Below are 15,185 nucleotides of genomic sequence, written 5' to 3' on the forward strand. Positions count from 1 at the left end.
GTATGACTGAAAAAATTAACGTCTAGAATTCTATCTAAAATCACAGCATTCATAAAAGACAGGTAATGCCCGATGTCTTTTCATGTTAACGCCATATAAAAGATGGAATACGTTCTTTTCCACCAGACTCCTTTTGAAGGCTGAATAGATAGTAGAGACCTACCTAAAAGAGGGACATGATTTGCAAGTTGCCGGCGATAGAAGCTATTTTGCACGTGCAGGCAAATGGGGCTCCAATTATATCCCCTTTAGGCCGATTTTTACCACTTATTCAGCCTGCAAAAGGAGTCTGGATCCAAATGTTACGTTGGAAAAGATATCGTCTACAACAGGCAAAATTCTTATGCAACGTTGACCAAACATCCAGCAAAAACCGTGAATTATCAGGATTTCGCGCAGGCAAAGTGCGTTCTGTAGTAGTCCTGTATACAGTGATCATTGTCCAAGGGGTAACACTGGACAGAGTTACCTTCAGTTGTTGGCTGTAGAGTTGAACCATCCGTCGTCGGCTGTATTGTAGAAGCGGCATTTGTTGTAGGCAACAAGGTCTCTGCAGCAGTTGACGCCACCACTGTTGGAGGCTGTGTAGTTTCTAAAGTGGTTGTAGCCTTTGTTGTTCCCACCGTTGTGATAGGCTGTGTAGTTGTTAAAGGTAGCGTTGCGATGTTTTCTTCTGTTGTTGTCACTACTGGTGCCTGGCATTGGGCATTGTCGTAGACCTGCGTGCATCTGAAAGTTAAGATGGCATATTGCGCTGAGACACTATTTTGCATGAGATTGGTGCTCCTATTACCTTATTTAATATATCTTAACTTCGCATGTAAATGGTACATGTAAATCAACGTTCTATACAGTAGGATTCGAACAATCGCACACCGGGGCATGCCCCTATTTTTTCGCGAACGGCATGGTGGGTTCTTCAATGTACGTGGGGTGTGGCTCTCTCAAAAGCACGTGACCTACTTTAAACTACCTATCCAAGAGACGTCCCTAACCGAAGCGAGGTACTCATTTTCACCTGAGTGATGTAATGAAAAAGTGCCTTTTACAAGGGCACAACATCGGGACATATTGATGGATTCGAACTCAGGACCTATAGGTTCCAAGCCAAATACCAATTCAACCATTATGCCAAACGATCCCACGATTTAGCTTTAAACGCTAAACGCCTGGCCCATGTAGTACTTTTTTTAATTATTATTATTTCCAACATGTAATCACAAGACGTGGTGACGGCACACGCAAGTTTTTTTTTCAACTTATACTAATGCCGCCACCAATACAAGGGACAATAGACAATTCAATACTCGTTTTCACCTGAGCGAAAAGAGGAAAGTCGTGTAAAGTGCCTTTCCCAAGGGCACAAGACCGGTGGCATGTCAGGACTCGAACCCGGGACCTCTAGGTTCCGAGTCGAGCACTCTGCCGCTAGCCCACACGACCCCACATGTAGTACTTACGCGCATATCCTGGATGAATCCGTGGCCAAACATTCCCCATCAGTCAGACAGTAATCAGAAGAGCACAGAGCTAGATTGGAAACAAAATATTAGTAGGATGCATTCATCATGGGTTGATTATAAACACTCAGTTAAAAGAGCTTTAAACATGATTTAAACACTATTTTTATCGCTATGGTTTCAAATACTGGAGTTTGTGTGCATGTATGAACTTCAAGGCATGTGTGTATGGTGAGTGATTGTCATACATTAGGATCGTTATAAGTAGTGGTTTGTACAATGACAACATTCACCACTCACCATAATTTGTGTAAATAATGTATTATATTCCTTGACATTGTATTGTACAGTATTTCATGTATTGGATTGATGTATTATATTTGATGTTTAATGTATAATATTTCAGAATAATGATGTTCAATATTGTAATCTGTTTTGTATTCATTATATTGTAATGTGTATTTACATTGTACATGCAGTGTTGGGAGGACAAGGTGTCAATGCACCTGTTTTGTCCTCCCCTCCACTTGTACACTCGTACTCGTGGTAAACACAAATAAACAAATAAACCTGTTGTGTTCACGTCCATGTCAGCCCCCAGAGACTCAATGAAGGCCTGCTCCATGGCGTCTGCTGTGAGACTAGCGTCTGGGTCAGCTGTGATGGTCGTATCCACGATGAGGCTTCCGCTTGCGAAGGACGTTATTACAAGAGAGTAGATGTGTCCTGCGACGGAACTTCTTGAGTAGACATCGGTGATCTGCAGATTAGAAGAGTTGACAGGACATAATCATATTTTGTTATAGAGGCAATTCTTCTCGAATACAACGTGGTTGACACAAATGTAACATCTGTGTCCATAATATCACCAGGGACCATCATATCGCCACCTTGAGAAACAGTGTGCTTTAAGATATTTTTACTTCAAGATACCCTAGGTATGTACACTTGATGTGTGAAGGAGTGCATACCAAAAGTATGTTGCAGTAAAAATATCTTAAAGCACACTGTTTCTCAAGGTGGTGATATTATGGACCCTGGTGATATTATGGACACAGATGTTAGATTTCGATGGATCAGAATTTTGCCGATTTAGAATTAGATACCATTTTTTTCAAGTCTCCAATTTGATAAAATGAACACCAAACGTACTCTGTCTCTGTTGTTAATGTTATTGAGTTTCTATATACTAGGCACTTTGACAAAGACAGGAAGTTCAGCAAAGGTCCCTATTCTAGAAAGGTTATCTCATTTTCTTTCTTCCATTTCCTCAAGTATGCATGTTGCCTATATTGGGAGTCAATGGGAGGCCATATATGAATCGGCGAGAAATTCAAAAATTTTCAATTAACCCTTGTCCTGCTGGATTTTTACACAATATTTTGCAATAATTTTATGTCTTAATCAGGTCATAGACCCCGACTTTTTTTGCCCTGCGGTGGCGTAGTTACTTTCGCATTCGTTGCGTTTCGCTGCGGTGTGATGCGTTGCACAAGAAATATCCCCAAAATCTTAGAGGGTACTGTATGTACAAAACAAGGATGGTTGGGCTCCGCAGCAGAAAAATTAAGGTCACCAATTTCTTTTTTCAATGGATATACCATAATATAGCCACACAAGTCAGACTAACCATTGCTGTCATATTCAATTTTGTAGCCCTGAAATCTGCAGATCTACAGTCAGTCAGGGAGTCCTGGTAAGTTAGGCCGGTAAATCTCGCACTCTGTGCAAATCCGCTGGAAGCTGAAAGGTATTTCAAGCAAAACATTCTGATGAATAAATTGATTAAAATACTTTATATGGTTGGTATATACCTGTGTTCACCTCACACACACACACACACATAGATACATACATGGATACATATAGATTATGAGCCACATACATATTAGATATTTAGATAGATATAACAAACAAAATATAATTTAAATCTAGAAGTAACAAACCATTTTGTAGACCACCGGCTTCATTTAATGAACAAACAGCATCAATGAACAACAAACTTTGATGACAAGTGGTACTCCCCATCCCAGGTAGTAAATTTACACTCACCCAGCAAGCATGTCGTTCCGTCTCCAGCGAACCCTTTTTTACATTGGCAAGTTCCGTTTGACAGCATTTCCGCATACTTGTTACATCCAGCATTACATTCTCCCAACTGAGTTGTAGTTTCTGCTGTGGTCGTAGCCTGTGTGGTTTCACCTGTTGTAATAGGCTGTGTAGTTGTAGTTGGAACCTGTGTAGTTGTCATAGGCTGCGTTGTTTCCGCTGTGGTTGGAGACTGTGTAGATTTCTCAGTCGTGTAAGATTCTGTAGTTGACGGTTCAGCGGTTGTCATAGCCGCTGCTGTTTGCTCTTCTGTTGTGGATGGCGTTGTTGTTTCGAAAGTAGATAATGACTGTGTGGATGGCTCCACTGTTGAAACTCGGTCCGAAGTAGTCGGTTCTTCTGTACTAAGCACGGTTGTGTAAGATTCTGTAGTTGACGGTTCAGTGGTTGTCACAAACGCTGTCTGCTCTTCTGTTGTGGATGGCATTGTAGATAATGACTGTGTGGATGATTCCATTGTTGAAACTCGGTCCAAAGTAGTCGGTTCTTCTGTACTAAGCACGGTTGTGTCAGCGTGTGTAGTTGACGGTTCAGCTGTTGTTTGCTCTTCAGTTGTGGATAGTACTGTTGTCGACTCAAAAGTAGTGAGAGGATGTTCTGTTGTGGGAAATGCCGTGGTAGACGGTTCTTCTGTAGTTGACGGTTTTGTGGTAATTACATCAGTAGTTTGCTCTTCAGTTGTCGAAAGTAGGGATGTCGGTTCAAAGGTAGTGAAAGGCTGTTCTGTTGTGGGAGTTGCTGTAGTCCCCTGTACAGTAGATAATGACTGTGTGGATGATTCCACTGTTGAAACTCGGTCCGAAGTAGTCGGTTTCTCTGTACTAAACGCCGTAGTTTCAGAGTCTGTAGTTGACACTTCAGTGGTTGTTACAGCTACTGTTTGTTTTTGAGTTGTAGGTAGCACTGTTGTCGACTCAAAAGTACTTAAAGGATGTTCTGTTGTGGGAGTTGCTGTCGACCCCTGCACAGTAGATAATGACTGTGTGGATAATTCCACAGTTGAAACTCCACCCAAAGTAGTCAGTTCTTCTGTACTAAACGCCGTCGAGTCTGTAGTTGATGGTTTAGTACTTACTACAGCTGTTGTTTCCTCTTTAGTTGTGGATAGTACTGTCGTCGACTCAAAAGTAGTGAGAGGACGTTCTGTTGTGAGAAATGCCGTAGTGGTCGGTTCTTTTGTAGTTGACGGTTTTGTGGTAATTACATCAGTAGTTTGCTCTTCAGTTGTCGAAAGTAAGGATGTCGGTTCAAAGGTTGTGAAAGGATGTCCTGATGTGGGAGTTGCTGTCGACCCCTGCACAGTAGATAATGACTGTGTGGATAATTCCACAGTTGAAACTCCAGCCAAAGTAGTCGGTTCTTCTGTACTAAACGCCGTCGAGGCTGTAGTTGATGGTTTAGTACTTACTACAGCTGTTGTTTCCTTTTTAGTTGTGGATAGTACTGTTGTCGACTCAAAAGTAGTGAGAGGATGTTCTGTTGTGGAAAATGCCGTGGTAGTCGGTTCGTCTGTAGATGACGATTTAGTGGTAATTACATCAGTAGTTTGCTCTTCAGTTGTCGAAAGTAAGGATGTCGGTTCAAAGGTACTGAAAGGATTTTCTGTTGTGGGAGTTGCTGTCGAACCCTGCACAGTAGATAATGACTGTGTGGTTGACCCCACTGTTGAAACCCCTTCCGAAGTAGTCGGTTTCTCTGTTCTAAACGCCGTCGTGTCAGAGTCTGTTGTTGACAGCTCTGTGATTGTCACAGCTACTGTTTGGTCTTCAGTAGTGGGTAGTGCTGTTGTCGACATAAAGGTAGTGAAATGCCGTTCTGTTGTGGGATTCGCTGTTGACCCCTGCACAGTAGATAATGACTGTGTGGCTGTGTCAAGCACCGTAGTTTCAGAGTCTGTAGTTGACACTTCAGTGGTTGTTACAGCTACTGTTTGTTTTTGAGTTGTAGGTAGCACTGTTGTCGACTCAAAAGTAGTGAAAGGCTGTTCTGTTGTGGGAGTCGCTGTCGACCCCTGCACAGTAGATAATGACTGTGTGGATAATTCCACAGTTGAAACTCCAGCCAAAGTAGTCGGTTCTTCTGTACTAAACGCCGTCGAGGCTGTAGTTGATAGTTTAGTACTTACTACAGCTGTTGTTTCCTCTTTAGTTGTGGATAGTACTGTTGTCGACTCAAAGGTAGTGAGAGGATGTTCTGTTGTGGAAAATACCGTAGTAGTCGGTTCTTCTGTATTCATCACCGTCGTGTAGACGGCAGTAGATGACGGTTTTGTGGTAATTACAGCCATGGTTTGCTCCCCGGTTGTCGACAATATGGATGTCGGTTCAAAGGTACTGAAAGTCTGTTCTGTTGTGGGAGTTGCTGTCGACCCCTGCATAGTAGATAATGACCGTGTGGATGATTCCACTGTTGAAACCTTCTCCGAAATAGTCGGTTCTTCTGTAATAGGAACCGTCGTGTCAGAGTCTGTAGTTGACAGTTCGGTGGTTGTCACAGCAGTAGTTTGCTCTTCAGTTGTCGAAAGTAAGGATGTCGGTTCAAAGGTACTGAAATGATGCTCTGTTGTGGGAGATTCTGTCGACCCCTGCACGGTAGTTGATGACTCTGTGGATAACCTTACGGTTGAAACTTGGTCCGAAGTAGTCGTTTCTTTTGTACTAAACACCACCGTCGTGTCAGAATCTGTAGTTGACGGTTCAGTACTTACTACAGCTGTTGTTAGCTCTTCAGTTGTAGGTAGTACTGTTGTCGACTCAAAGGTAGTGAGATGATGCTCTGTTGTGGGAGTTGCTGTCGACCCCTGCACTGTAGATAATGACTGTGTGGATAACCCCACTGTTGAAACGTCCGAAGTAGTCGGTTCTTCTGTATTAAGCATTGTCTTGTAAGATTCCGTGGTTAACGGTTTCGTGGTCGTCATATCCGTTGTTTGCTCTACAGCTGTGGATGGCACTGTTGTCGTTTCAAACGTAGGGAGAGGACGTTCTGTTGTGGGGAATCCGGTTGATACCTGCAAGGTAGTTGATGACTGTGTGGATGACCCCACTGTTGAAACCCCCTCCGAAGAAGGCAGTTCCTCTGTATTAAGCACCGTCGTGTCAAAGTCTGTAGTGGACCGTTTTGTGCTAATCAGAGTCGTTGTTTGCTCTTCAGATGTAGATGACACTGTTCGTGATTGCGTTGACAAAGCTGATGTTGAAGTTGCTTGGGATGTTGTAATTTTTGTTGTCAGTCCCGTCGTTGTGGCATAGATAGTTGATGGTTGGATTGTAGATATAGCAGCATTTGTAGACTTTCCTGTGGTTGAAGAAGCTATCGTCGGCTGCATGGTAGAAGCGGCACTTGTTGTAGGCGACAAAGTCTCCCCCGTACTTGATGTCGCCATCATCTCTGTCGAAGCTTGGGAGGTTTCTGATGTTGTTAAGGTGCTTTGGCCACTCGTTGTCAAAGGTGGTGTAGTTTTAGCCGCAGTTGTAAACCGTGTAGTTTCCATTATAGTTGCAGGCTGTGTTGCTTCCGCTGAGGTTGGAGTCTGTGTGGATTTTAGTGTTGTTGTCGAGGCTGTAGTTTTCATTGTCGTTGGTGACTGTGTAGTTTTAACTGTAGATGGTGATGGTGTAGTTTCTACCAATGTTGTGTCTCTTACTGTGGTTGGAGGCTGTGTAGTTTCTACTGTAGTTAGAACCGGTGTAGTTTTCACCGTTGTTATAGGCGGTGTAGTTTTTGCTGTGGTTGGAGCCTTTGCAGTTGTCACCGTTGTAATAGGCTGCGTAGCATGTGATATGGTTGAAGTCATCAGAGTTGTCACTGTTGTTTCAGGCGTTGTACTTGCTGCTGTGGTTTGAATTTGTGTTGCTGTCACCGTGGTTTTAGGTCTTGTAGCTTCAGTTGTGGTTGCAGCCTGTGTAGATTTCTCCATAGTTGTAGATTTGGTAGTTTTTACTCTTGTTGTAGAGGCTGTAGTCTCCATCGTGGATGGTGTCTCCGTAGTTTTATCCATTGTCGATGGCGACGGTGTAGTTATTACCAATGTTGTATCTCTAGTTTCGACCACTGTTGGAGGCTGTGTGGTCTCTGCCGCTGTGGTTGGAGCCAGTGTTGTTACCACCGTTGTAATAGGTTGTGTTGTAGTTGCAGCCTGTGTAGTTCCCACTGTTGTGATAGGTTGTGCAGTTGTAGTTGCAGCCTGTGTAGTTCCCACTGTTGTAATAGGCTGTGCAGTTGTAGTTGCAAGCCTGTGTAGTTCCCACTGTTGTGATAGGTTGTGCAGTTGTAGTTGCAGACTGTGTAGTTTTTACTGTTGGAATACGTTGGGTTGCTTCTATTGAGGTAGAAGGCTGTGTAGATTTTACCGTTGTTGGAGTTCGTGTAGACTTATCCGTTGTTGGAATCCGTGTAGATTTTACCGTTGTTGGAGTCTGTGTAGATTTTACTGTTGTTTCAGGGTGTGTAGTTTTCTCCGTTGTAATTTCCAATGTGGTTGTAGTCCTGGTAGTTTTTGCCGTTGTTTTAGGCTGTGTACTTTCTGCTGTGGTTAGGGCCCGCGTAGTTTCCACTGTTGTTGTAAGGAGTGTAGTTTCTGCTGTAGTTGGAACTTGTGTAGTTTTCATCGTTGTTGTAGAGGCTGTAGTTTTCATTGCAGACGGTGACTGCGTTGTTTTGGCCGTTGATGGCGATGGTGTAGTTCTTACCAATGTTGTATCTCTAGTTTCGACCACTGTTGGAGGCTGTGTGGTCTCTGCCGCTGTGGTTGGAGCCAGTTTTGTTACCACCGTTGTGATAGGTTGTGTTGTAGTTGCAGCCTGTGTAGTTCCCACTGTTGTGATAGGTTGTGTAGTTGTAGTTGCAGCCTGTGTAGTTCCCACTGTTGTGATAGGTTGTGTAGTTGTAGTTGCAGCCTGTGTTGGTTCCATCGTTGTGATACGTTTTGCAGTTGTAGTTGTAGCCTGTGAAGTTCCGAACGTTGTGATAGGTTGGGTTGTTTCTACTGAGGTAGAAGGCTGCTTCGTAGTGGTTGATAAAACCGAGGTAGATTTAACCGTTGTTACAGGATGTGTAGTTTCTGCTGTTGTATGATACTGTGTAGTTTTCTCCGTTTTAATTTTCATTTGGGTTGGGGCTTGTGTATTTCCCACCGTTGTTATGGGTTGTGTAGTTTCTGTAGTTGTTGGAGTCAGTGTAGACATTACCGTTGTAGGAGTCTGTGTAGGCATAGCCGTTGTTACAGGATATGAAGGTTTTGCTGTCGATGGGGACTGGGTAGTTTTCTCCGTTGTAATTTCCATTGTAGTTGTAGTCCTCGTAGTTTTTGCCGTTGTCTTAGGTTGTGTACTTTCTGCTGTAGTAAGGGCCCGTGTAGTTTCCACTGTTGTTGTAAGCAGTGTAGTTTCTGCTGTAGTTGGAGCTTGTGTGGGTTTCATTGTTGTTGTAGAGGCTGTAGTTTTCATTGTAGATGGTGACTGCGTTGTTTTGGTCGTTGATGGCGATGGTGTAGTTATTACTAATGTTGTATCTCTAGTTTCGACCACTGTTGGAGGCTGTGTGGTCTCTGCCGCTGTTGTTGGACTATTTGTAGTCCCCACCGTTGTAATAGGTTGTATTGTTGTTGTTGGAGCCTGTGCAGTTCCCACTGTTGTGATAGGTTGACGTGTTGTTGAAGGCTGTATAGTTGTCAAATGCGTTGTAGTAGTTGATAAAACCGGTGTAGATGTAACCGCTGTTGGATGATGAGTCGTTTCTGCTGTCGTGGAAGAATGTGTAGTTTTGTCCGTTGTAAGTCCTGTTTGGGTCGGAGCCTGTGTATTTTCCAGCGTAGTCGTAGCCTGTGTAGTTTTTGCTGTTGTTTGAATCTGTGTAGATTTTATCGTTGTTTCAGAGCGCGTAGTTTCTGTTGTTGTCGAGGTTTTCTCCGTTGTAGTTTTTAATGCGGTTGGGGCCTGGGTATTTCCCGCCGTTATTTTGGGTTGTGTAGCTTCTGTCGTTGTTGGAGTCTGCGTAGATTTCACCGTTGTTGGAGTCAGTGTAGATTCTACAGTTGTTGGAATTTGTGTAGATTTTAACATTGTTGAAGTCTGTGTAGATTTAGCCATAGTTACAGGACGTGTAGTTTCTGCTGTCGTTGGGGACTGCGTCGATTTATCCGTTGTAATTTCGGATGTGGTTGTAGCCATTGTAGTTATTGGCGTTGTTTTAGGCTCTGTACTTTCTGCTGTGGTCAGGGCCTGTGAAGTTCCCCGAGTCGTTGTAAGCAGTGTAGTTTTTGCTGTAGTTTGTGTGGTTTTCGTTGTTGTTGTAGACGCTGTAGTTTCTATTGTAGATGGTGCCTGTGTGGTTTTGGCTGTTGATGGCGATGGTGTAGTTCTTACCAATGTTGTATCTCTTGTTTCGACCACTGTTGGAGGCTGTGTGGTCTCTGCCGCTGTGGTTGGAGCCAGTGTTGTTACCACCGTTGTGATAGGTTGTGTTGTAGTTGCAGCCTGAGTAGTTTTCATTGTTGTGATAGGTTGTGTAGTTGTAGTTGCAGCCTGTGTAGTTACCACCGTTGTGATAGGTTGTGTAGTTGTAGTTGCAGCCTGTGTAGTTCCCACTGTTGTGATAGGTTGTGTTGTAGTTGTAGCCTGTGTAGTTTTCACTGTTGGGATACGTTGGGTTGTTTTTATTGAGGTAGAAGGCTGATTCGTAGTAGTTGATGAAACCGGTGTAGATTGAACCGTTGTTAGAGGATGTGTAGTTTCTGTTGTTGTATGATACTGTGTAGTTTTCTCCGTTGTAATTTCCATTCGGGTAGGAGCATTTGTATTTCCCATCGTTGTTATGGGTTGGGTCGTTTTTGTTGTTGTTGGAGTCTGTGTAGATTTAGCCGTTGTTGGAGTTGGTGTAGATTTGACCGTTGTTGGAATCTGTGTAGATTTTACCGTTGTTGGAGTCTGTGTAGATTTTATTGTTGTTACAGGGTGTGTAGTTTTCTCCGTTGTAATTTCCAATGTGGTTGTAGTCCTGGTAGTTTTTGCCGTTGTCTTAGGCTGTGAACTTTCTGCTGTGGTTATGACCTGTGTAGTTTCCAATGTTGTTGTTGTATCAAGTGTAGTTTCTCCTGTAGTTGGAACTTGTGTGGTCGCAGAGGTTGTAGTTTTAATTGTAGATGGTGACTGCGTTGTTTTGGCCGTTGATGGCGATGGTGTAGTTATTACTAATGTTGTATCTCTAGTTTCGACCACTGTTGGAGGCTGTGTGGTCTCTGCCGCTGTGGTTGGAGCCAGTGTTGTTACCACCGTTGTGATAGGTTGTGTTGTAGTTGCAGCCTGTGTAGTTCCCATTGTTGTGATAGGTTGTGCAGTTGTAATTGCAGCCTGTGTAGTTCCCACTGTTGTGATAGGCTGGTTCGTAGTAGTTGATGAAACCGGGGTAGATTGAACCGTTGTTAGATGATGTGTAGTTTCTGCTGTTGTATGGTACTGTGTAGTTTTCTCCGTTGTAATTTCCATTCGGGTAGGAGCATTTGTATTTCCCATCGTTGTTATGGGTTGAATAGTTTCTGTTGTTGTTGGAGTCTGTGTAGATTCAGCTGTTGTTGGAGTCTGTGTAGACCTAACCATTGTCACAGGACGTGTTGTTTCTGATGTCGATGGAGACTGTGTAGTTCTGCCCGTTGTAATTTTCATTCTGGTTGTAGTCATTGTAGATGTTGCCGTTGTCTTAGGCTGTGTAGTTTCTGATGTGGTTAGGGCCCGTGTAGTATCCACCGTTGTTGCAAGCAGTGTAGTTTCTTCTATAGTTGGAGTTTGTGTGGTTGTCATTGTCGTTGTAGAGGCTGTAGTTTTCATTGTTGATGGCGACTGCGTGGTTTTGACTGTTGATGGCGACGGTGTAGTTTTCACCGATGTTGTATCTCTAGTTTCGACCACTGTTGGAGGCTGTGTGGTCTCTGCTAATGTTGTTGGACTATTTGTAGTCCCCACCGTTGTGATAGGCTGTGTAGTTGTTGTTGGAGCCTGTGTAGTCCCCACTGTAGTGACAGGTTGTGTTGTAGATGCAGCCTGTGTAGTTCCCACCGTTGTGATAGGTTGTGTAGTTGTTATTGGAGCCTGTGTAGTCCCCACTGTTGTGAGAGGTTGGGTTGTTGTTGAAGGCTGTGTAGTTGTCAAATGCTTTGTAGTAGTTGGTAAAACCGGGGTAGATGTAACCGTTGTTGGAGAATGTGTAGTTTCTGCTGTTGTGGGAGACTGTGTAGTTTCCTCCGTTGTAATTACTATTTCGGTTGGAACCTGTGTATGTCCCATTGTAGTTGTAGCCTGTGTAGTTTTTGCTGTTGTTTGAATCTCTGTAGATTTTACCGTTGTTGCAGGGCGTGTAGTTCCTGCTGTCGTCGAGATTTTTTCCGTTGTAACTTCTAATGCGGTTGGGGCCTCTGTATTTTCCGCCGTTGTTCTGGGTTTTGTAGTTTCCGTCGTTGTTGAGACCCCTGTTGAACTTGCTGAAGATGTAACATCTGTACTCAGCATCGTAGTTTCTCCCTCCGTTGTTTGCATTATCGTAGTTGGCACTTCTGTTTCAACCTTCGTCGTGTCAAACATCGTAGTTGACTGTTCAGTGGTTGCCACAGCATTTGTAGATAGTGCTGTTGTCGTTTCAGAAGTAGTGAAAGGTTGTTCTGTTGTAGGAAACGAAGTCGACCCCTGCACAGTGGTTGATGATTCTGTGGAGGTTCCAATTGTTGAAACTCCGTCCAAAGTAGTCGGTTTTTCAGTCTTAAGCACCGTTGTGAAAGAGTCTGTAGTTGTTGAGGGTTTTGAGGTTGTCAATGTCGTTTCTCCTCTGTTGTAGATAGTTCCGTTGTTGTTTCAAAAGTACTAAAAGGACGCTTGGTTGTGGAAAATGCAGTCAACGTCTGTGTGGATGGCCTCATGGTTGACACTCCTTCTGAAGTAGTCGGTTCTTTTGTACTAAGCACGGTTGTGTCAGAGTCTGTAGTTGATGGTTCAGTGGTTGACATATTCGTTGTTTGCCCTTCAGTTGTAGATAGTGCTGTTGTCGTTTCAAAAGTAGTGAAAGGGTGTTCTGTTGTGGGATTCGCTGTCGATCCCTGCATAGTAGATAATGACTGTGTGGTTGACCCCACTGTTGAAATTCTGTCCGAAGTAGTCGGTTCTTCTGTATTAAGTACGGTTGTGTCAGTGTCTGTAGTTAACACTTCAGTGGTTGCCCCAGCCGTCGTTTGCTCTTCAGTTGTAGATACGGCTGTTGCAGTTTCAAAAGTAGTGAAAGGCTGTTCAGTTGTGGGATTCGCTGTCGACCCCTGTACAGTAGATAATGACTGTGTGGATGATTGTATTGTTGAAACTCCGTCCGAAGTAGTCGGTTCTTCTGTACTAAGCACCGTCGTGTCAGAGTCTGTAGTTGACCGCTCTGTGGATGTCACACCTATTGTTTGTTCTTCAGTTGCGGATAGTACTGTTGTCGACTCAAAGATTGTAAGAGGACGTTCTGTTGTGGAAAATGCCGTAGTAGACTGTTCTTTTGTAGTCGACGGTTTAGTGGTAATTACATCAGTAGTTTGCTCTTCAGTTGTCGAAAATAATGATGTCGGTTCAAAGGTAGTGAAAGGCTGCTCCGTAGTGGGAGTTGCTGAAGTCCCCTGCACAGTAGGTAATGACTGTGTGGATGATTCCACTGTTGAAACTCGGTCCGACGTAGTCTGTTCTTCTGTACTAAGCACGATTGTGTCAGCGTCTGTAGTTAACGATTCAGTGGTTGTTACAGCCGTCGTTTGCTCTTCAGTTGTAGATACGGCTGTTGTAGTTTCAAAAGTAGTTAAAGGCTGTTCTGTTGTGGGATTCGCTGTCGATCCCTGCACAGTGGATAATGACTGTGTGGATGATTGTATTGTTGAAACTCCGTCCGAAGTAGTCGGTTCTTCTGTACTAAGCACCGTCGTGTCAGAGTCTGTAGTTGACGGCTCTGTGGTTGTTACACCTATTGTTTGCTCTTCAGTTGAGGATAGTGCTGTTGTCGACTCAAAGATTGTGAGAGGACGTTCTGTTGTGCGAAATGCCGTAGTAGACGGTTCTTCTGTAGTTGACGGTTTAGTGGTAATTACATCAGTAGTTTGCTCTTCAGTTGTCGAAAGTAAGGATGTCGGTTCGAAGGTAGTGAAAGAATGTTCTGTTGTGGGAGTTGCTGTCGACCCCTGCACAGTAGATAATGACTGTGTGGATGATTCCACTGTTGAAATTCGGTCCGAAGTAGTCGGTTCTTCTGTACTAAGCAAGGTTGTGTCAGCGTCTGTAGTTAACGATTCAGTGGTTGCCCCAGCCGACGTTTGCTCTTTAGTTGTAGATACTGCTGTTGTAGTTTTAAAAGTAGTGTAAGGCTGTTCTGTTGTGGGATTCGCTGTCGAACCCTGCACAGTAGATAATGACTGTGTGGATGATTGTATTGTTGAAACTCTGGCAGGAGTCGGCTCTTCTGTACTAAGCACCGTCGTGTCAGAGTCTGTAGTTGGCGGCTCAGTGGTTGTCACAGCTACTGTTTGTTCTTCAGTTGCGGATAGTGCTGTTGTCGACTCAAAGATTGTGAAAAGGACGTTCTGTTGTGGAAAATGCCGCAGTAGACGGTTCTTCTGTAGTTGACGGTTTTGTGGTGATTACATCAGTAGTTTGCTCTTCAGTTGTCGAAAGTAAGGATGTCGGTTTATAAGTAGTGAAAGGTTGCTCTGTTGTGTGAGTTGCTTCCGTCCCCTGTACAGTAGATAATGACTGTGTGGTTGATTCCACTGTCGAAATTCCGTCCGAAGTAGTCGGTTCTTCTGTACTAAGCACGGTCGTGTCAGAGTCTGTAGTTACCGATTCAGTGGTTGTCACAGTCGACGTTTGCTGTTCAGTTGTAGATACGGCTGTTGTAGTTTCAAAGGTAGTGAAAGGCTGTTCTGTTGTGGGATTCGCTGTCGACCACTGCACAGTAGATGATGACTGTGTGGATGTCCCCACTGTTGAAACTCCGTCCGAAGTAGTCGGTTCTTCTGTATTAAGTACCGTCGTGTCAGAGTCTGTAGTTGAAGGTGCCGTGGTGGACACACCCGTTGTTTGGTCTTCGGTTGTGAATGATGTTGTTTTAAACGTACTGGAAGGACGTTCGGTTGTGGGAAACTCCGTAGACGCCTGTACTGTAGATGGTGACCCTGTGGATTGCCTCACTGTTGAAACTCCGTCCGACGTAGTCGTGTCAGAGTCTGTAGTTGATGGTTCAGTGGTTGACACAGCGGTCGTTTGCTCTGTAGTTGTGGATGACTTTGTTGTTGTTTCAAAAGTAGTGTAAAGATGCTCTGTTGTGGGAAATGCCGTCGTTACCTGCACGGTAGATGGTGACTCTGTGGATGACCCCACTGTTGAAACTCCGTTAGAAGTAGTCGGTTCTTCTGTATTAATCACCGTCGTGTCAGAGTCTGTAGATGACGGTTTTGTGGAAATCACAGCCGTTGTTTGCTCTTGAGTCATAGAGATGGCTGTTGTTGTTTCAAAAGTAGTGAAATGATGTTCAGTTGTAGGAAAATCAGTCGGTTCTTCAGTACTCAGCACCGTCGTGTCAGCGTGAATAGTTGATTGTTCTGTGGTACTCAGA

General features: G+C 43.9%; 2 protein-coding genes across 2 annotated transcripts; both read right to left on the bottom strand.

Annotated features, from left to right (window-relative positions):
* Positions 1–471: 471 nt before the first annotated feature.
* LOC109486084 (mucin-2-like) lies at positions 472–10,167 on the bottom strand. Its single transcript, XM_019789770.1, has 5 exons — positions 10,094–10,167; positions 8,265–8,467; positions 5,851–7,600; positions 2,044–2,220; positions 472–729 (listed from the first exon to the last, which is right to left on the bottom strand). The coding sequence occupies exons 3-5, from the start codon at positions 7,567–7,569 to the stop codon at positions 472–474; spliced, it is 2,154 nt and encodes a 717-aa protein (XP_019645329.1). The 5' UTR covers positions 7,570–7,600; positions 8,265–8,467; positions 10,094–10,167.
* A 2,099-nt stretch (positions 10,168–12,266) lies between these two features.
* On the bottom strand, positions 12,267–15,061 carry LOC109486085 (mucin-3A-like). Its single transcript, XM_019789771.1, has 2 exons — positions 14,915–15,061; positions 12,267–14,154 (listed from the first exon to the last, which is right to left on the bottom strand). Exons 1-2 carry the CDS (start codon positions 15,059–15,061, stop codon positions 12,367–12,369), a joined length of 1,935 nt encoding a protein of 644 aa, XP_019645330.1. The 3' UTR covers positions 12,267–12,366.
* Between the last annotated feature and the right edge of the window lie 124 nt (positions 15,062–15,185).

Source organism: Branchiostoma belcheri, unplaced genomic scaffold (genome assembly GCF_001625305.1).
Source record: "Branchiostoma belcheri isolate BF01 breed outbred unplaced genomic scaffold, Haploidv18h27 scaffold8, whole genome shotgun sequence".
NCBI lineage: Eukaryota > Metazoa > Chordata > Leptocardii > Amphioxiformes > Branchiostomatidae > Branchiostoma > Branchiostoma belcheri.

Bases quoted from the DNA above. Each gene is read 5' to 3' on its own strand.
- LOC109486084 (XM_019789770.1), bottom strand. From the start codon at position 7,569: ATGGATAAAACTACGGAGACACCATCCACGATGGAGACTACAGCCTCT. The intron at 2,221-5,850 runs GTAATTACCACA...TCTAATCTGCAG, and splicing joins CCGGGGAGCAAACCATGGCT to ATCACCGATGTCTACTCAAG. The intron at 730-2,043 runs GTGAACACAACA...CTTAACTTTCAG, and splicing joins CTCTGGGGGCTGACATGGAC to ATGCACGCAGGTCTACGACA.
- LOC109486085 (XM_019789771.1), bottom strand. From the start codon at position 15,061: ATGACTCAAGAGCAAACAACGGCTGTGATTTCCACAAAACCGTCATCT. The intron at 14,155-14,914 runs GTAACGACGGCA...TTTCCACAACAG, and splicing joins AGTCACCATCTACCGTGCAG to AACGTCCTTTTCACAATCTT.